The sequence below is a fragment of the Lates calcarifer genome, linkage group LG3 (genome assembly GCF_001640805.2).
Source record: "Lates calcarifer isolate ASB-BC8 linkage group LG3, TLL_Latcal_v3, whole genome shotgun sequence".
In the NCBI taxonomy this organism is placed as follows: domain Eukaryota; kingdom Metazoa; phylum Chordata; class Actinopteri; family Centropomidae; genus Lates; species Lates calcarifer.
This window is the reverse complement of record NC_066835.1, coordinates 21661495-21682984: the sequence shown is the minus strand read 5'-3', so window position 1 is coordinate 21682984 and position 21490 is coordinate 21661495. Positions and strand designations below refer to the sequence as shown.

The 21490-nt window shown below is 38.9% G+C and overlaps 3 protein-coding genes and 1 long non-coding RNA gene across 21 annotated transcripts in view; 2 read left to right on the top strand and 2 right to left on the bottom strand.

Moving 5' to 3' along the window:
- LOC127141999 (uncharacterized) overlaps positions 1–5213 on the bottom strand; it is a 38353-nt gene extending 33140 nt beyond the window's left edge. Inside the window, exon 1 of the long non-coding RNA XR_007812504.1 lies at positions 4710–5213. This is a non-coding gene — a long non-coding RNA (uncharacterized LOC127141999). The remainder of the gene's footprint in view (positions 1–4709) is intronic.
- The window catches only part of LOC108887586 (CD209 antigen), a 48315-nt gene extending 37735 nt beyond the window's left edge, over positions 1–10580 (top strand). For 10 of the 13 annotated variants that reach the window (XM_051069072.1, XM_051069070.1, XM_051069094.1 and 7 more), the window contains 7 exons: positions 5974–6063; positions 6198–6293; positions 6704–6802; positions 6910–6972; positions 7238–7380; positions 8394–8509; positions 9121–10580. In XM_051069072.1, coding sequence (XP_050925029.1) covers positions 5974–6063; positions 6198–6293; positions 6704–6802; positions 6910–6972; positions 7238–7380; positions 8394–8509; positions 9121–9247 — 734 coding nt within the window. In that variant the 3' untranslated portion in view covers positions 9248–10580. The remainder of the gene's footprint in view (positions 1–5973; positions 6064–6197; positions 6294–6703; positions 6803–6909; positions 6973–7237; positions 7381–8393; positions 8510–9120) is intronic. The other 3 variants (XM_051069088.1, XM_051069091.1, XM_051069077.1) reach the window with 3 other exon arrangements.
- LOC108887585 (collagen alpha-1(XIV) chain) overlaps positions 1–21490 on the bottom strand; it is a 157365-nt gene that overhangs the window by 54614 nt on the left and 81261 nt on the right. For all 3 annotated transcript variants that reach the window (XM_018683034.2, XM_018683038.2, XM_018683037.2), the window contains 4 exons: positions 21112–21270; positions 19952–20029; positions 19188–19274; positions 18826–18879 (listed from right to left, as the gene is read on the bottom strand). In XM_018683034.2, coding sequence (XP_018538550.1) covers positions 18826–18879; positions 19188–19274; positions 19952–20029; positions 21112–21270 — 378 coding nt within the window. The remainder of the gene's footprint in view (positions 1–18825; positions 18880–19187; positions 19275–19951; positions 20030–21111; positions 21271–21490) is intronic.
- Positions 10722–18437, top strand: LOC127138986 (C-type lectin domain family 4 member A). 4 transcript variants are annotated; one of them, XR_007812490.1, is made up of 9 exons: positions 10722–12420; positions 12745–12840; positions 13714–13908; positions 14023–14065; positions 14882–14993; positions 15197–15307; positions 15762–15881; positions 16104–16246; positions 17510–18437. XR_007812490.1 is itself a non-coding variant. In XM_051069096.1 (5 exons), exons 1-5 carry the CDS (start codon positions 14843–14845, stop codon positions 17558–17560), a joined length of 576 nt encoding a protein of 191 aa, XP_050925053.1. In that variant the 5' UTR covers positions 14092–14842; the 3' UTR covers positions 17561–18437. The 4 variants fall into 4 exon arrangements, 2 of the variants coding, with proteins under 2 accessions (XP_050925055.1, XP_050925053.1); XR_007812489.1 differs by having other exon boundaries at positions 10722–12424; XM_051069096.1 differs by lacking the exons at positions 10722–12420; positions 12745–12840; positions 13714–13908; positions 14023–14065 and having other exon boundaries at positions 14092–14993.

Here is a 21490-nt window from a genome sequence, read left to right as displayed (position 1 = left end):
GTTTAGTATCAGTGTAACATCTTTATACTTTGTTTTAATAAACATCATTAATATGACTGCATAAATAATGCGACTTGTTTCTTGAGTCCTTGAGGACAGGCCATGAGATCAACAAAAACAAAAAGCTGCGGTGGCTCAGACATGTACGGAATAGGATGCTAGCAGAGAGCTAACAGGATGCTAGCAGAGAGCTAACAGGATGCTAACTGAATGCTAGCAAAGAGCTAACAGGATGTTAACTGTCACTGTGCTGCACTGAGTGGTTGTTCCATTCAAATTTCCATTCAAATTTAGCTGAGTGGTTTATAGCACATTTCTCTGTGGTGTAACTGACTCAGAACACATTAGTGTTACTGCTTTACATGGACTTTAATCTGGAGTGTTAACTGTCTAACCTGAATCAGACATTAACCATAATATTACCTATGAGAGAATAATGTACCTGTCACTGAACACAACACTCATCAAATATCACCAGTGTCTGGTGAAAATACAAACAGTGTCTTTGGGATTTATGCTCAGGTGTTTGTGCAGATGTAAAAAAAGCCTCTCTGTGTCTGACCAACCTCCTGCAGCACTCATCCAGGACAGACAGAGGACAGACACATGTAGAGGAAAGACTGCAACTGTATGCAGCTGCAGTGCAGGGTGGAGAACAGCTGAATTAATAATGGGGGCACTTACGAAACAGATTTGAAAAAAGTAGACAGTTGATTCTTAAATTTGAACTTTTCATTGTAGTTTAATGAGACCAACATTTCTGTTTTTCTGATTTATTGGTGTCAGTCTTCTTGGGCTTTATCTTAAGATTTTATGGATTAAATGGACAGAATTTATAATTACTTACAGTTTTAGTGATACTGATCGAGGGTGTACTCAGTTTTGTTGAGTACTGTATACATGTTTGCATAAACAGACAAATTCCTCACAATATTAATGAACGTTAAAATGTCTAGAGACAACAGTAGAAATGTGATTTTTATTTGTAAAACTCAGCTGGTGTTAAAGTGTAAGATAACAGCAAACAGAATGGCAGCTATGGTATAACACTGTATGGCTACATCTCTGATGGTACATAAATGTACATTGTTCCATGACTTACATCATGTTTACTCATATCAGTCCATCAGCAGTGTAGAGCACGTTGTGATGTGTCAAACATGGCCGCCTGATGAGGAACAAGATAAAAACAACTCACTGCTTTCTAATCTGATACACCACAAAACATGATGGAAAAATACTGCACACAAAGTTGCACAACAATTTTAACAACATGGTTCACTGCACAGAACACAGGAAATTAATAAATAGTGAACAGGGTCTTTATCTAATTTGACTACAGAGAACTGTATTCATTATAGTTTAGTGAGAACGCTCTGTCTATGATCTGCTGCTGTTTAACATTAATGCAAACTCAACACTTCTTCAACTGAACCACTGTGTTGTGATACTAAAACATGTCCATGTTGTTTTATTGTTTTATCAATAATCAATTAAAGCTGTGTTGTGGTTGAGTTACTTTAAAAACTGGTAACTGTTGTAAATATAACCTCATTTCCTTTTTCAAACCGTGGTGAAAAATTATTAAATTAAATGATAAAAACTTAATGTGTGCATACTGTGGCCCCTGTGGCCCCTCCTTAAGGGAGCACAGGGTACTGCACTGCTTTCACATGATTTCAGGGTATATTAGCAGTTGTGATTTGTCCGGCTGCCACTTCCTTGATGACTCACAGAGAAACAAACAGTGAGAAACAGCTTCACTTAAGTTGTTTCACCTCTCAAGATGTCCACAGACATTCAAGCAGCAGATTTGAACAACGGAGAGGAAAAAGAGGAAAGTCACGTGGAGATCTCTGAGGATACAGACACTTTGAAACACACTCATGTTGATCTTGGGTCCCATAAAGTCAGTAAGTAGTACAACAACTAAATATTGTATGAGGAAGAGTTTGATGTTTGTGTGTGTTTGATTCAATCCTGAACAATGAATGCTGCTTCCATTGAACTAACTTTGTACAAGAGGATACAACATTACAAGTCCAAGTTAACATGACCTCATGTCTATGAACTGGTCTGTGCTGTGGACTGAGACTGTGAGACACTGAAATGCAGTTTAGTGTCACTTGACTTCAAATGTCTTAGTTGTTCCTGAGCAGATGAAGGCAACTGAAGGATAAAATGATCAGAAATTCAAAACTAACTGAGGTCTGAATGTTCTCTGTCTTTGTAGTAGCAGTCAGTCAAAGAAGCCACTGCAGGTTCACTGCTACAGCAAGCATTCTGGGAGTGCTGTACCTCCTGATACTGGCCGGGGTCTTCATGCGCTGTGAGCATTTGCTTTTTATTCTATCATAACTTATCAGGCTCTATGTTGTGCTGCAACAGTTTGGTGTTTTCCTGACCCTTCAATCTTCTTTACCAGTCAGTGTGGTGTTTGGTGGACAGTAGGTTTTACAATCTCACTAAGAACAGAGTTCTCACAACCACTTTTGTTTCTGTCACAAAGCCTCTTGAAGGAGGTGAAATTTTCTGTTGTTTAACAGCTTCTTGTTTTGTGTCTGTTTCACCAGATATTTTAGTCACGCTGGAAAAACTGAATTTGGAGACAGAGAGAGACCAGCTCAATGTCAGTCTGAACGAGGCGCAAATTAGAAACATCAACCTCACTCAAGAGAGAGACGAGCTACAGACCAGATATGATGACCTGAGCAGGAACTATGCCAAGTTAGAGAAAGACAGAGATTCATGGATACCTATTGAGAGAGGTGAGAGTGTTTGTTAGATAAACAGATCTTGTCAATCTGATACAACAGCTCTGCAATAAATCCTCCTCCATGAAGGTTATAATGTTCAGTGTGTGTTGAAGATATTTTAGAGAGAAGTGAAACAGATCTTCTGAGCCTCGTCAGTTGAAAACTAATTTGCCTTTTTTTCTTTCTTTTCTTTGGCTCCAAATTTGGAATGGCCTGTTTGTTCTTCACCACAGATTACCACAGGGACTTCATTCATCCATTCTTCCCTCACTGCCTTTAAGTATGGAGCTCCAGTGTGGGGAGTGACTTGACCTTGATGCCAAATGTCAACACTGTATATATTCGACACTCACATAAAATCTAATTCATGTAACTTAACTTACTGAAAGAATACATATGATATGTATAGATGGTCAGCATTATTGTAACGTAGACTATAAATCAAATGATGGTTGATATTGCCCAGGTCTTGTAGAAAATAATTCAACTTTGATGAACAATTGTACTGTACGCTCACTTGTCAGTTTAACAAGAAGCCATAACTAAAACTAACGCAGTGTAATACAACAGACTGAATACCCAGGAGGACTGAATCTGTCATCAAAACTGAACAAGGACAAAATATTAACTTTTATTATATATAAAACTTTCAGTATATTTTAATTTGTCAAACATTTCTGTTTTTCAGTTTAATTAGCGTCATTCTGCTTGGTTTTGGTTAAAAACTAAAGTGTACTAAAACTAAACCCATATCAGTCCATCAGCAGTGTAGAGCACGTTGTGATGTGTCAAACATGGCCGCCTGACGAGGAACAAGATAAAAACAACTCACTGCTTTCTAATCTGATACACCACAAAACATGATGGAAAAATACTGCACACAAAGTTGCACAACAATTTTAACAACATGGTTCACTGCACTGATCCACGACACAGAAAAATACGAACTAGTGAAACATGGTCTTTATCTAATTTGACTACAGAGAACTGTATTCAATATTAGTTTAGTGAGAACGCTCTTTGTCTATGATCTGCTGCTGTTTACATTAATTGTCTATGTTGTGCTCATTTTAAAAAAAAAATCAATATCCAATTAAAGATGTGTTGTGGTTAGTTAGAGTTAGAGTTAGAGTTACTTTAAGAACTGGTAACAGTGGGGCTAAGTTTTTTATTCAGTGATTTCAATATTCATTTCTTATTTCTTCCATCTGGATGTTTGAAAATGTAAATATAATAAAGTGAATGTAAATATCACCTCATTTCCTGTTTTTAATTTGGTGAAAAATTCTGAAAGATTAATGATAAAAAACAGTCACACCTGATTCGAGTGAATACCAGCAGTTGTGGTTTGTCCGGCTGCCACTTCCTTGATGACTCTGTTTTAAAGGCTGCCGGACTCACAGAGAAACAAACAGTGAGAAACAGCTTCACTTAAGTTGTTTCACCTCTCAAGATGTCCACAGACATTCAAGCAGCAGATTTGAACAACAGAGAGGAAAAAAAGGAAAGTCACGTGGAGATCTCTGAGGATACAGACACTTTGAAACACACTCATGGTGATCTTGGGTCCCATAAAGTCAGTAAGTAGTACAACAACTAAATATTCTATGAGGAAGAGTTTGAAAGAGCAACAGCCAATTGGCAGCTAACAGGATGCTAACAGAGAGCTAACAGGATGCTAACTGTCACTGTGCTGCACTGAGTGGGCGTGGTTTCAGCTCCTGCAGCGGACACGCCCCCAGTGTCAATCTTAATCTGGAGTGTTAACTGTCTAACCTGAATCAGACATTAACCATAATATTACCTATGAGAGAATAATGTACCTGTCACTGAACACGACACTCATCAAATATCACCAGTGTGTGGTGAAAATACAAACAGTGTCATTGAGATTTATGCTCAGGTGTTTGTGCAGAAGACCCTCAGTGTGTGTCAGTAAGGATGATTTTCAACCTTTGCTGCCCACTTACTTACAACAGCAACAAAGAGAAGTAAATTCAGATCAGTGAAGAGTAGAACGTGTTGAAGAAGTTAGTTCCTCTACCAGGAAAAACATAAATAACTGTTGACTTCATACATCACATTTCCTGTCAAAGAAAACTGCCCCTCTCTTCTGTGTCTTTCTGTATGTATTTATAGCTCATGGTCAGACATGAATGTAGCCTTGAACAGATGAATTATCAGTTTTTGAAATAAAACTCTTGTATTTCTCAGTGCATTTAAAATATTCTCCAAATCCAATGCACGGACCACATCATCCTTCAATTAACACGAAGACAGAAAATTGACCTGACAGGAGACTGAATGTTTTCATTGGTCACATGTGTTTGAAGTGTCTGTGGTTGTGGGTTGTCCTGCTGCTACTTCCTTTATGCTGCCTGACTGAGAGAGAAACAAAGCAGCAGTGAAGACTGGTCACAGAGAAGTTCAGTTGAGTTTTGAGCTTTTTCCTCCATCAAGATGTCTACAGATATTCAACCTGTGTCAGATCTGAGGGTGAAACATGTCAGAGGAGTCCAACAGGACAGAAGACAGACAGAGAGAAGTGAGGTGGAGATGTTTGAGGATGGACAGCAGCAGACTGATGTTGGCTTACAAACAGCTGGTGAGTATGAAATCATGAACACTGCAAAAGAAAAGCTGATGTCAAGAATTTGTGTGTGGGAATTTAGAATGTATTTTCAGCATCTTTAACCTTTTCAGTTTGACTGTCTTCAGAGAACTTATGACATTATCATCTGTTCCTGTGACTGTAGAACAAACATGATGAACTTGTCTGAGTTGTTATCAAATGTGTTCTCTGTGTATTTTGCCTCTGTAGAACCACACACTGAGAGGAAGCTTCCAGGTGATAAAAGAAGGTGTTCAGGAGCTTCTCCAGTGACTCTGGGAGTGCTGTATCTGCTGATATTGGCTGGGATCATCACACGCTGTGAGGATTTTTATCTCTAAATGTTGAATGTCTTATTTCCCACATTAAACCTTCTTTAAGGAAATGATTTCATGCTGCAGACCTGTTTGTGTTTGTACATCAGTTACACACTAGTCACCACACACTGAGCTCTACTCACAGCAGGCTGAAGGACAGTGGCTACACCACATCATTCAGTTCCACTTCACAAGTGTGACAGTGACATTTAATCATATACAGGATGTAACTTCATTGTTCTGATACTGATTTTCTTGCTCTGTTTCTTGTTTTGTTGTTTCTCACCAGATGTTTCAGTCACTTTGGAAAAAGAGCAGCTGCAGACCAGATACAACGACCTGAACAACAGTTACACTCAGCTCCAGGGACAACTCTCAGGTATGAAAGGTTTTTAACTAAATAAGAAAATATCATAATACAAAGGGTCCAACTTCACACTGTCTGCTGAGCATAAATATTTTCATATTGTTCTAATGTTTTATCTCATGTTGTTTTTCCTCAACACACAACAGTCGACAACAGTCAGTTACAGAGCAGATATGAAACACTGAGTGAAAATCACACTCAGTTACAGGATGAAGTAAAGAGGCTGAAGGAGAAACTTAAAGGTGAGAAAAGACTTGTATCCATTCACATGGTATAACTTTACTGTGTCTCTACTTTTAATCACTGTATAATTGTTCCATGGTGTTAAACAGTTTTTCTATGTGGATATGAAGCAAAGTAAATGTAGAAAGTATAAAATCTAAAGTAAATGACCTGAAAAGGAAAAGAGGCAGGAGAGAAAGATCTTACACTAAACAGTGAAATGACAAGTCTGATCACTTTTACACTGACTGACATGAAATCTGTCTTTAAAACACTTGTTTGACATTAAGAGAAGTGCTGTCCTGATGGACACATCATTCAGCTCCACTTCACAAGTGTGACAGTGACGTTTAATCATATACAGGATGTAACTTCATTGTTCTGATGCTGATTTTCTTGCTCTGTTTCTTGTTTTGTTGTTTCTCACCAGATGTTTCAGTCACTTTGGAAAAAGAGCAGCTGCAGACCAGATACAACGACCTGAACAACAGTTACACTCAGCTCCAGGGACAACTCTCAGATATGAAAGGTTTTTAACTAAATAAGAAATTATCATAATACAAAGGGTCCAACTCCACACTGTCTGCTAAACATGAATGTTTTCATACTGTTTTAATTCTTGTTCTATTTCTCAAGACATGGCAGGCAAAAACACTCAGTTACAGGATGAAGTAAAGACGCTGAAGGAGAAACTTAAAGGTGAGAAAAGACTTGTATCCATTCACATGGTATAACTGTGTCTCTACTTTTAATCACTGTATAATTGTTCCATGGTGTTAAACTGTTTTTCTATGTGGATATGAAGCAAAGTAAATGTAGAAAGTATAAAATCTAAAGTAAATGACCTGAAAAGGAAAAGAGGCAGAAGAGAAAGATCTTACACTAAACAGTGAAATGACAAGTCTGATCACTTTTACACTGACTGACATGAAATCTGTCTTTAAAACACTTGTTTGACATTAAGAGAAGAGGTGTCCTGGTGGATGGGAGAGATTTGGATGCAGCTGTTACTTTAAATCCACTGAGGAGAAAACTTGGTCTGAGAGCAGGACAGACTGTCAGAGCAGAGGAGCTGATCTGGTGATCATAAACAGCAAAGAGGAACAGGTGAGTGTGTTTGTTAATGTGTGTGTGATGGTTGATGTAAATACCAGTGATCTGTTCCATGTGTTTTTCACCTGCTGTCAGTCTGTGACCTGCTTCCTGTCCTGACCCTGATGGATTTATTTGTCTGATTAAACATCAAAGTTGTTGATACTGAAACTGATGGAAGATATCAGAGAAACTGCTGAACTTTTTATTGATTTATCCACTTCTGGATGAACAGAATCTAACGGGGCAGAGAATTTACAGAAAAACATGTGATGAGGACTTTAAACATGAATAAACACAATTCTAAATGTCTGGAGAAATCCTCAAAACATGTTGATTTTCCTTCTGACAAGACTAGGTCAAAATCTAGAATATGACTGGACTGTGTAAGGTCAATGAGAGAAACTGAGAACGCATTTGAAAACTGTTGTGGAACTGCTGTAAACACCTGCTTTCAGTGGAAGGGAGCTGAAGCTGCTCGAAAAACCACTAGATGATGTAATCTGCTAATTAGCATATTCATGACATCATCATGTTGTATTTGCATTCTGTAAATACTGCGAGAAAGGTTGTTAAAGGGTCTGAAACGTCAGGAAATCTATCAACAAAGGTGCTTAGTTGGTTACTCTGCCTGTAAACATGCTCTTATAATGTAATATAAACCAATTCATTCTGAAAGAGCAACAGCCAATAGGGACACTCCAACACTCAGCTGACCGACCAATGGTGAGACTCCATCAGTCAGTCAGTCAGTCAGTCAGTCAGTCAGGGACATTCATGTTTCTAAGGCTGACTTTTCTGTTGTGGTTTAGTCATAAATACATTCTGATCAAATGAAGCTGGTTGATCTACACAAGGAGCTGATTTTGATTCTTTCTTTGAGTCTTTAAGCAGTTCCTTCATGGAGGAACAAAACAGCTGCAGTAGATTTTCTTCTTCCTTCAGACATGGTCACAAAATGACTTCACTACAACAGAAATACTGAATCATGAACAGAGTAATGATCATTGTTTCTTGTCAACTTTTAGGAATTTGTGTCAAACCTGAATGTGAATGGACTGTCCTGGATTGGTCTGACAACAAAGCAGAAAACAGGATCTACATGGGAATGGGAATGGGTGGATGGATCACTACTGACTGAAACGTGAGACAGTTTGTTTTTCTGAACTTTTCCATCAAAGTCATTGTTGGTAACTAACAGAAGCATGTGTTAAAAGGTAGGACAGTAACACATGTTCAAATGGTTTTATCAGTGTTTGTTTTATTAACAACCAGCAGATACTGAACCAAATGAAAGAAATGAACAGCTGGACTTGAACTCTCCTCATCTGCAGTCTGTGATGAGGTCCAGTAACAAAGACTCAAGTTTAAAGAGTCATGATTCAAAAACTGTTCAAACCACTGGTTGAGTCCAGCTCAGGCAGAGAGACTCTACTGAGCATGTGCAGTGGGGTCAGAAAGCAGGAATCAGACCAGGAGGAGAGAAAATGTTTTTGGAGAATGAACAGAGTGAGCAGCTTTCAGTAGAATGAAACAATAGATGGATGTCATCTCTGAGTCCAGTTTCTAGTTTTCATAAAACATCTGGGATCAGATTTATACCCAGAATCCTTCATGGTTTTAAGTGTCAGCAAATTCCCTAAAAACAAACCACTGAAAATATCTGAAATATTTCAAGTCAGATTCAAGTTGATTTGAATGTGAAAATAATCAGGAGTTTCAGCTCAGGTTAAAACTATATTTTATGTGTCTCAGGTTCTGGCCAACAAGACAGATTGAAGATCCCACGTACAGGTCTCGTGTAGCATGCTGCGATCAACAAGGAAAATGGACACAAAGATATTATTATTATTATGCAAGGAACTGGATCTGTGAGAAATAGATTTCCTGCTCTCATTGATGACAGAGGGGTGTGTGATGTTAGGATTATTATTTTTTATCAAATTAGACCAAAGACATGTAATAATGAAACTTCCTGCAGAAGCCTCACAGTCATCGAACTTTTGTAAATTTGTTCCCTCTTTCTCTCCTGTTAAATAATCTTCATTTAATAGATACTGTCCCTCTGTTCTCTACAGTGTAGACAGAGAAGTGGGGTTGGAAATCGTCCACACAATAATTAAACATTATATGTGAACGAGTTCGACAAAATTCATATAATAAAAGTTAATGACAGGTTGTCTTTACTTTGGTGAAGATACTGCAGGAAGTGTCTTTAATGTGGTGATCCAAGAATCCAAGAAGGAAATGATTCGTAGTCTGGGTGGTAGATGAACATGTCAAACTTTTATGAATTTAGAAAAAGTTCCTTTTTTTTCCTCAGCATAACCCCGCCCCTGAAACTGTGACTGTTATAAATAGCAGCGCTGCGTTAGCATCAGTGCTTCTCCCTCTATTGGAAATTTTCGTATGATTCATGATAATTGTGATTTATTAATAATCTTGACCATTTGTGTTGTATTTGTACAATTGTGTCTTATGAAATATCACATGCTTAGTACTTTTCCACATGTCAGTAAGCTGACAGGGCACCTCGCTCCATTAAGGACAAAGGCTGGTACAAGGCTGCAAAGCTGTGTAATCTCTGATGCTTTTCTCTCAAGGCTGCACTGTTGTGTAGTCTTCAGAAGATGTTTTCCTTTTTGTCTCCAGACATAACCTTGTTTCTTTTGCATTTAACCTGTAATCTATTGTACTCGGTACTCATTGTGCATCTCATGCTTGAGGAGTGCAGTTGGTCCATTTGCAAATGTAGGAATTAAACCTACAGAAAGACAACCGTTGTCTCTGTGCTTTATTCAGCAGAAGATTCCCATAACATCCCACTCGACTAGTTTAAGTTTTGCTAGCTACTTTGCTGTTGTCCCACAAATCCATCTTCCCTGGATGCTCTAGTTTGCAGAGCAGATCAGTCATCACCTTATTTAAATTTTCAAAGGCATTAAGAGGAGGTGGATTAATTTAGTGTAGAGCCACACTGATGGAGAGCTGAGGAACACCACCAACACCTGTTTCTGCACCGACCGTTTCACTCTGGTTAGTTTTACAAACTTTCACCAGAGACAAAGGGAATTCACTGATAATCTGCTGTCAGAGTGAGGCAGTAACACGTGTTGCCATAATAATGTGCTAATTATCACAGAGTCAGTTTAGTATCAGTGTAACATCTTTATACTTTGTTTTAATAAACATCATTAATATGACTGCATAAATAATGCAACTTGTTTCTTGAGTCCTTGAGGACAGGCCATGAGATCAACAAAACAAAAAGCTGCGGTGGCTCAGACATGTACGGAATAGGATGCTAGCAGAGAGCTAACAGGATGCTAGCAGAGAGCTAACAGGATGCTAACTGAATGCTAGCAAAGAGCTAACAGGATGTTAACTGTCACTGTGCTGCACTGAGTGGTTGTTCCATTCAAATTTCCATTCAAATTTAGCTGAGTGGTTTACAGCACATTTCTCTGTGGTGTAACTGACTCAGAACACATTAGTGTTACTGCTTTACACAGACTTTAATCTGGAGTGTTAACTGTCTAACCTGAATCAGACATTAACCATAATATTACCTATGACAGAATAATGTACCTGTCACTGAACACAACACTCATCAAATATCACCAGTGTGTGGTGAAAATACAAACAGTGTCTTTGGGATTTATGCTCAGGTGTTTGTGCAGATGTAAAAAAAGCCTCTCTGTGTCTGACCAACCTCCTGCAGCACTCATCCAGGACAGACAGAGGACAGACAGATGTAGAGGAAAGACTGCAACTGTATGCAGCTGCAGTGCAGGGTGGAGAACAGCTGAATTAATAATGGGGGCACTTACAAAACAGATTTGAAAAAAGTAGACAGTTGATTCTTAAATTTGAACTTTTCATTGTAGTTTAATGAGACCAACATTTCTGTTTTTCTGATTTATTGGTGTCAGTCTTCTTGGGCTTTATCTTAAGATTTTATGGATTAAATGGACAGAATTTATAATTACTTACAGTTTTAGTGATACTGATCGAGGGTGTACTCAGTTTTGTTGAGTACTGTATACATGTTTGCATAAACAGACAAATTCCTCACAATATTAATGAACGTTAAAATGTCTAGAGACAACAGTAGAAATGTGATTTTTATTTGTAAAACTCAGCTGCTGTTAAAGTGTAAGATAACAGCAAACAGAATGGCAGCTATGGTATAACACTGTATGGCTACATCTCTGATGGTACATAAATGTACATTGTTCCATGACTTACATCATGTTTACTCATATCAGTCCATCAGCAGTGAAGAGCACGTTGTGATGTGTCAAATATGGCCGCCTGACGAGGAACAAGATAAAAACAACTCACTGCTTTCTAATCTGATACACCACAAAACATGATGGAAAAATACTGCACACAAAGTTGCACAACAATTTTAACAACATGGTTCACTGCACAGAACACAGGAAATTAATAAATAGTGAACAGGGTCTTTATCTAATTTGACTACAGAGAACTGTATTCATTATAGTTTAGTGAGAACGCTCTGTCTATGATCTGCTGCTGTTTAACATTAATGCAAACTCAACACTTCTTCAACTGAACCACTGTGTTGTGATACTAAAACATGTCCATGTTGTTCTATTGTTTTATCAATATCCAATTAAAGCTGTGTTGTGGTTGAGTTACTTTAAAAACTGGTAACTGTTGTAAATATAACCTCATTTCCTTTTTCAAACCGTGGTGAAAAATTATTAAATTAAATGATAAAAACTTAATGTGTGCATACTGTGGCCCCTGTGGCCCCTCCTTAAGGGAGCACAGGGTACTGCACTGCTTTCACATGATTTCAGGGTATATTAGCAGTTGTGATTTGTCCGGCTGCCACTTCCTTGATGACTCACAGAGAAACAAACAGTGAGAAACAGCTTCACTTAAGTTGTTTCACCTCTCAAGATGTCCACAGACATTCAAGCAGCAGATTTGAACAACGGAGAGGAAAAAGAGGAAAGTCACGTGGAGATCTCTGAGGATACAGACACTTTGAAACACACTCATGGTGATCTTGGGTCCCATAAAGTCAGTAAGTAGTACAACAACTAAATATTCTATGAGGAAGAGTTTGATGTTTGTGTGTGTTTGATTCAATCCTGAACAATGAATGCTGCTTCCATTGAACTAACTTTGTACAAGAGGATACAACATTACAAGTCCAAGTTAACATGAACTCATGTCTATGAACTGGTCTGTGCTGTGGACTGAGACTGTGAGACACTGAAATGCAGTTTAGTGTCACTTGACTTCAAATGTCTTAGTTGTTCCTGAGCAGATGAAGGCAACTGAAGGATAAAATGATCAGAAATTCAAAACTAACTGAGGTCTGAATGTTCTCTGTCTTTGTAGTAGCAGTCAGTCAAAGAAGCCACTGCAGGTTCACTGCTACAGCAAGCATTCTGGGAGTGCTGTACCTCCTGATACTGGCCGGGGTCTTCATGCGCTGTGAGCATTTGCTTCTTATTCTATCATAACTTATCAGGCTCTATGTTGTGCTGCAACAGTTTGGTGTTTTCCTGACCCTTCAATCTTCTTTACCAGTCAGTGTGGTGTTTGGTGGACAGTAGGTCTTACAATCTCACTAAGAACAGAGTTCTCACAACCACTTTTGTTTCTGTCACAAAGCTTCTTGTACAGATGAAGTTTTCCAACAGTCAGTATTTAAATGAAATCAGCCATCTGAGGTCAGCAGGACATTACACACAACCATCCACAACCAGTGTAAACCTTAATTAAATCAAATCCAAATGTCACCTGACTGACTGAAAAAATGCTGTTTCACGTTTTAACTTTCTGATATATTGTTGCCAATTATATTATATATATAATTATATATATTTCTATCTTTATTTTACAAACAACATTGATAAAGACAACACACCATGTGTCTTTGGCTGTAGATCTGTGGGGCTCTGTGTTCATGTCGTACCACTCTGCTCAGACAACACTATGATTTCCTGGAAATGTCTCTCTCCTCTCCATTTGTTGAACTGTTGTCATGTTTCACTGTGATTGGCTGAGCTGTTTCAGGTCTACTAGAGCAGTGCAGTATTTATCAATCACCACTCCCTCTGATCTGTTTTCTACTCCACCCACTTTGTGCTCAGAGTTAGAACTGTCTGTCTCAGACACTCTAACTCTGTGTCATCCTAACTTCTAGTATCTGTGTAAAAAAATTCAAAAAGGTTATGAGGTTCAGGTTTTGATGGAGATGTTTCAAAGAGCTGTTTCTGTGATTCAAATCAAGACTAGTCAGTGATAACTCTGTATGAATTTCTGTTGTTTAACAGCTTCTTGTTTTGTGTCTGTTTTCACCAGATATTTTAGTCACGCTGGAAAAACTGAATTTGGAGACAGAGAGAGACCAGCTCAATGTCAGTCTGAACGAGGCGCAAATTAGAAACATCAACCTCACTCAAGAGAGAGATGAACTACAGAGCAGATATGATGACCTGAGCAGGAACTATGCCAAGTTAGAGAAAGACAAGAACAGGCTGAGCACTTCTTTGGATGGTGAGAGTGTTTGTTAAACAGATATTCTGAGCCTTGTCGATCTAACATTAACTTGGCTTTTTTCCTGCCTTTTTTGTCTCAAAATTTGAGGTGGCTTATTTTCCTTCACTACAGAATGCAACAGTCGGTGTTCACTAGGTGCCTTTAGTATCAACTGGTGAGTATGATCCTCTACATGCTGTACATATTTGACATTCACATAAAATCCAACTGACATGACTTAACTGACTGAAAGAAGACAAATAATATGCACAGATTGTCTGCTTTCCTGATTCCACTTAAACATCTGTGAAACTCTACAATAGTACTGCAATAAATCCTCCCTTCATTAAGGTGTAATGACCACAAGACAAAGAGTAACAAGAGGGCCAGAAACAGGACAGGACTTTTAGGAAGTTGTGAAAAAATGTTTTTAGGTCAGGATGCTTTCATACATAAAAGCTGTGAATTGCTTTTTTTTAACAGTAAGAAGAAAAAAGGTGAATTAAATCAATATTCGTTCAATCACTCGTTACCTTTAAAACAGCACCTGTTTTCTATGGTACAGTTTGTACTTGACAGGACACCCGGCGTGTTTGTTTTGGAAAGGAGGAGGCCTCACTTTCTGAATCACAAGTTATCTGGTAGCTTTAACCAAAGAGACCTTGTTACGACTACCCAGACGACCTGATAATAGGCTTTATATAAACACCGTTTTTTTCAGTTGGTTTCATTCACACAGAGAATGAACCATGCAATCATTCAGCTACAGTAACATCAAGAAGAAGAGCCTAAGTGGAGAGAGAGAGCAAGTATTATGTAGGAGTGTATATCTGTGGTTGTGGTTTGACTCGCTGTTACTTCCTTGATGCTCTTCGCTGAAAGCTGCCTGACACAGACAGAAACAGACGACCAGGAAACCCTGATCAAAAACAGATTTAACTAGTTCAGAAAGATGTCTTCAGATACTCAAGCTAAAAAATTGAATCTGAAGGTGAGATATAACCGACGAGTCCAAGGGGACAGTGGAGAAGGAGAGAGGAGTGAGAGAGTGGAGATCCTAAAGAATGAAGACCAGTTCATCAATATGGGACTACAGAAAACTGGTGAGCATGAAAAACACTGTCCTCTGGATGATATTAAATTATCATGAGTTAAAGTTCCTGTGACCGTAACGAACTGTTATTTCCCTGCTGTGCAGACCCAGACTTATCTTATAGTGTGTAATATGGTGACTGATTTCACTGAGCAGATACACTCCATATTCTCCATAAAATCTGCTCTCAGTGTATTTTGTATTTTACTTTAGGACCAGGCAGTGAAAGGAATCTTCCAGGTGCAAAAAGAAGCAGTTTCAGAGTCACTGCTGTGATTCTGGGGGTGTTTTATTTTCTGATACTTGTTGGAGTCTTCACACGCTGTGAGTGTTAATGACATTATTGTGCAGCTCTCTCTAATTTCTATCTGAGTTTTTGTCAGCTATTCTTAATCTAATATTTGTGGGACATTGTTTGTGTATGTGATAAATGCATCATGTCGTTTCTCTTTTAAACAGCAGGTGTAATACCATTTTTAGCCACTGAATAGCAACAGTAACTCTAAACTCTACTTGCAACTTTTCACAAGAACCTTCACTCTGTTGTGGGAAAGATGACAAAACTACAGCAAGACTTAAACTGCATCACCAATTCATGTGAAAAAAAGTTCAATCTATGAGCTAATCTGTATGTGTGTGACTTCACAGATCAGATCAGCAAATCAGTAGAAATGTCTGACTAGTAAAGACGTCCGATGATTTAGATAATCGTGATAGAAAAACGCAGAGGGCAGAGATAAAACTTGATTTTGATCTGTTCTTTGTTTTATATTGCCAGATATTTTAGTCACTGTGCAGAGAGACCAGCTCAACATCATGTATGAACAGCTGAAACATGAATATGACAACCTGAGCATCAGTTACAACCAGTCACAGCAGGAAGTAGACATGCTGAAGGGTAAGAGAGCTTTGTCTGCCACTTAGTCATTGGAATACTGCTTTTCAAGACACTTTAAAGCTGAATGATTTGATGTTGTTGCTCTTATGCTGTTACACAACAGTTATATTAGTTATGTAAAAAATGATAAAAAGTTACTGGATCAAACAAACAAGGTAAAGAAAACTGCAGCTGAGAATAGTTTCAAAGCTCAGTCTGTGATTTTGACATGAAATCTCTCAGGGAAGGGCTGTCCGGACGGATGGATGAGAAGTGGGTCCAGTTGTTACTATAGATTCACAGAGAGCAAAAGTTTGAATGAGAGCAGAGAAGACTGTGAGGCGAGAGGAGGACAGCTGATGATCTTAAACAGCACAGAGAAACAAGTGAGTGTCTCTAAATGTTCATGTGTGATTTTTGATGCCAAACTTGACCAAAATGACATCTGTGACATGAAATGTGTGTGTGTTAAAACTTTGTTATGTAAGTGTGGTTTATGCTACGAGACTGCATGTGTGTGGTCGGTTAGACAAGTCGTGTTTCTCAGAACACAGATAAAAATAATCAGCAAGGAAGGAAGCAATATCAGTGACCAAATACTAACATAAGACGATATACTGAGGATGAACATTCACAACTATTCTCAACTGTTTGAGAAACAAAATACAATGAAACAGCAAAACGATAACACATCAGAGCTCATTTTGTTTCTCAGAACACGTCCACTGTTCCCAAAAAATCAGACAGTATTAAAGTGCAGGTAAATACAACAAAAGAGCAACTGAGCTGAGGTGCTTGAATCTGCACAATCACCAACAAGACACAAAAAAGCAAGAGCAAGTGGGGGTAGAGAGATGCAAGGTTGCAACGTCTAGAAATGATATTTCAGAAAAGTGATGAATTCAGGTTATTGAAGTAGAAGTATGATTACACGTGGCATTTTGTTGGTATGAGCTGATGATACCCTTTGACTTTGTATGATTCTTGACTGTGAAGGATTCTGCAGAGATGGTGAGCTCCTGCATCATCCAGTACAGTCATGGGACATACAGTTTGTTGGATATTGTCTCTTACATGCGCTGAACACAATAAATTTCTGTCACTAGTTTGTCAGTTTGTGAGGTCCTCTTGCTTTTACAGGAACACGACTGCTAAACCACAGACAGAGAGGGAAGGGCGAAAAGTATGTTATATTAAAAACACGCTCTATTATAGAGATGTTATCTGAGAGACTTTTTTTCTTTCCAGACATCACACACATTTCTTAAAATGAAGTTGCCAACTGCATCAACACCTTATCATGAAACTGCGCTTGATCTCAAACTTTCTGATCAAGATGAGACGCATGTATCAATAGTAGTACGTGAACACACTTTTCTGAAAACCTCAGACACGTGTACAAAGCAAAAACCTGTTTTCACACACATGACACAACCTGCCACACACTCTTACCATGATGATAAACTGCCAAACCACTCATGCTTCCTCCCACTGAAACATATACAAATGCATGCAAGGCAATCAACAACGGTCACATAGAAGCCATTTTGTTGAACGCACTGAAACATCTGTGCTTTGTTTTTGTGTTGCATTGTAAAATGTACATCTACACAGCTGTATATTCTCCATCTGACTTCTTCTGCACACAGAGATTCGAACAAGAAGCAGGTAAAGAGGCATTCGTTCAGCTGTGTGGCTGAAGCATGCCTCAAACGAAACACCGGGGGGAAGGAGAGGAGATCACAGCACCTGCTCTGTCACGATCACATCTGATCACAGAGCTGTTCTGCCTGAAACACAATGTAATCTGAGTCTGTCTGTGTAACAGTTACTGGAACAGCAGTGTCAGATCACTGTGGTGTCTGTCGTGAGTTTCATCCATCTGAGTTACTTGTTGCTTTGTGTTTAGTGTTTCACAAGCGGCTCATGTTTTGTCTTGTGCAGAGCAGAATTTTAGAGATAAGGCAATTTTGTGTGTGTGTGTGTGTGTGTGTGTGTGTGTGTGCACTTGTGAACTGCAACAGTTAGAAAGACAGTAGGTACCTACCTTTTCTGGTTCGTGAAGGATTCACATCTGATTTTGTTTTATTGATGTTAATGATAATTTCAGTTTTTGTTTTCTGGTTGTTAATTTTCAGAAATGTTGTGTCTTTAAATTGTTACTGAGATTGCCTGTTTTGTTGATTTGTTTTTATGGTTTTATGACATGGTGTGTGTTTGTTTTGTTTTGTTTCGTGTGAAATGTGTTTTAAATGTCTGTGTTTCTGTCTGTTTGGTCGTGATCTCTGAAATGTTGCTGTGTTGTTCATCAGGTTTATTAAGTATGTTTTTATTTGTGTGTACATTTTCTTAACTGTTGCTTTGTTGTTGTTTAGTTATGTTTTTTTGTTGTTGTTTTGTTGGGTGTTTTAAAATGTTGCTGTATTTGTTGTATTGTGTTTTCTGATTTGTATATTATAGTGAATACACATCCTGTTTATGAATTATGACTGAGTCTGTTGTTGACGGTAAATATCTGCTCATTGTTGTTTAATCTCTTATCACAGAATCTAATAAAGCAGATGAAGCTAAACTAAATTAATGATAAAATCCACTGCTGTCCTTGTTCTGTTTTGTTTGTATGTGAGTGTACAGAGTGTGAGATGTGAGTAACAGGTGTGTATCAGTAGGATTACAGTGGTACTTGAATACTTAGCTCAGTGAAACTTACCGTAAGAAGTCAAGAAAAAAAACACCTCTGAAGTTTGCTGAAGTTGGGCTCACAAAGAGAAGCCACAAGGTCAGAGTGTATAACACTGTGTTAGCTTCAACAGCTTTTTAAAGCATCGAGATAACACAGAGATGTTTAGTTCACTTCCTGTTTTCAAAGTGGGACGCCCTTACCTGTTCTCAGATTAAGTATCAACGAAGACTGAGTGTTGAAAGTCACGAGACGGTATCAGTATATAAAAAAAACACAACTTACCACAGGGCCTGGCTCTCCACGATCACCTCTGGCTCCTCTGATTCCTGGGCCTCCCTGTTGGAAACACAAACAGCAGGACATTTAAATTCAGAGCTTACTGCCGTGTGTGTGATTTTACCACAAAAACAAGCAGAGAAATAAGAGTTTTAATCTGCTGAACTGAAAAGGAAACGGAGTGAAGTAAAATAACTCAAACTGTACGTGAGGCATGAGATGTGCGTCTTTATCCGTCTGTGTGACTGCATGAATGAATGTGAGAATGAAGTTACATTTAGCTCTATTCAGAATGATCTAAATGAAGTGTGACACACTGGAAGAGTTCTTCAGTGAGTCATATGTGTGTGTGTCTGTGTTTGGCTCACTGGTGATCCGGCAGGGCCGGGGGGGCCTTTGCTGTCCTGGGTACAGGTGCAGGCTTTGGGTAAGGCCGGGCAGTCTACCTCCTTCCTCTGGATGATCACAGCATGATGACGATGGCATGAAGAGAAAACATAAAAACAAGATGTGGAGATGAAACCTCATGAAACGTGATGCAATGAGTGTGACATATACTAATGAATATATTTCCTACATTAATGTCATTGTACTGTATACTGTAGTTCAGCTCACAGTGAGAAGGATAGATCTGGATTTCTAACCTGTGCTTTATCTTCCCATGTGTTTGGGTGTAAATGATTAAAAAGGCAAACAGTGCAGTTTTGGGAAAGAGTGATACACCAAACACAAAATAGTGGTGCAACATAATCCAATGAAATCAGCTCCTGTGTTCTGCTCTGTCTCTGTAAGTTACTTGACATAACCCTCTCTCTGTCTAAACCCAACCGGTCGAGGCAGATGGCTGCCCACCCTGAGTCTGGTTCTGCTCGAGGTTTCTGCCTCTTAAAGGAGGTTTTTCCTCGACACAGTCGCCCAGTGCTGCTCATGGTGGATCTGTTGGGTCTCTCTCTGTAAATGTTATACGGTCTAAACCTGCTCTGTATGTACAGAGCCTCGAGATAACTTCTGTTGTGAATTGGTGCTATATAAATAAAATTGACTTGACATAGAAATGATACAGTGAATTCTTCATGTGTTAACATCTTCTCAGACAGAGGAGTGGAGTAAGAAAAATTCACGTTGACCTCACCAGACCAGGCAGTTCGCAGCACTTGTCTCTGTTGGCCCAGGAAGTGCTGCAGACGATGTCAAAGATCTGCAGCTGGAACTGCAGAGGAGGACAAAACACAAAACACAGTGAAGTGGGATCTACAATGGCATCTAATTTCTGTGACCATAGAGGAGAGAAAGTAGACACACACACATGTGACGTCTAAAACAAATGATGAGAATAAAATATGATGAGAATGTGAAGGGGGATTTTAATTTCTCGTGGCAGGATTAAACTGACTGATGATCTGTAACGGCTACAAATCTTTGAGTGTCCTGAGGTATTTCAGTGCCGTGCAAATAAGGCTTTTAATCATAATCCTGTCTCATGGCAAAAAAGGTTATCTTGGGTTTATAGCGTTCCTTTGAATGTTCCTGCAAAGGTCTCTGTTTTCAGTCGGCTAATTAGGCGTGCTGAATTCTGAGGTACAAAATTAGAGTATTAGTCAGGACCGCCCTGTGATTCATGGGGTTTAAAACACAGTGGGAGATTCTGAATTCTCAGATCTGCAAAAAAAAACAAACAAACACTGAGTTGGCTGCTGAGCTTTGAGACACGACTGCAGCCGGTGGAGAAAATCTTAAAAAATGACACTGGTGGGGATTATTTGACACATAAGTGGAAATCTTCAGCTTCAGAGCAGAGTCAATGTCAAGGGGTTTCTCTTCAAAGAGAGATCAAACCAATCAGACACAAACTCTGCCTCTCTGCTATTTCCTGAGGAGAGTGCTTAGAAATGGACTTGTTTGCATTCATAAAGCTGCTCAAGGAAATAATTCTGGTTGGATGAAAAAAACTGAAACATAGATGAAACCACTGCAATGGCATAAGATCATATACCTCAAGTTATAATTCAGCTGGCCTTTTTAGAGACGATCAGTGTGATCAAGCCAGAAGCCGATCAGAAGGAGGAGCATTTTAGTTTGATCGAAAACTCACTTCAGGGTGACGTGGTCCACGTGTTCCGATTGAATCTTTACGAGTTGACTCATGATGGTGCTGTTGAGCCGTTCTTCTTTTTTTGTCACAGTGTATTGATCTGACTGTGGGAATGTGTGATTGTGTTGCACCTGGTGTCTTGTGTGAATGTATATTATAATGCTTATGTAGTGGTATGTGTGTGTGCGTGCGTCCCTCACCGGTGCAGAGTTGTCCTTGTTGCCCCGGGAGCGAACCATCCGGCCCAGAACTTCCAGTCCATCTGTGGTGATGTTTCCCGCTGCGTTGATCGATTTCTCTGCCACCATTTTGCAGTCAATCACAACTTTGGCGCTTGTCTTGCTGATCGCGAGGTGAAGCTGTGTGAGAGGAAACACACCCCACATGTTCACTCAGTCACTGAGTTAATTCCTTTAACTTGTTTTTAGGTCTGAACCAATGAAGAAATGCTTAAATAAACTGATAAAGTAGATGAATGAAACCAGAAACATTCTGAGTTTCCTTAAAGGTGTGATGAGCATGACAAAAGAGATGAACGTCCCTGAGGATGATCAGTGTCTCAGTCCTTCATAAATCTGC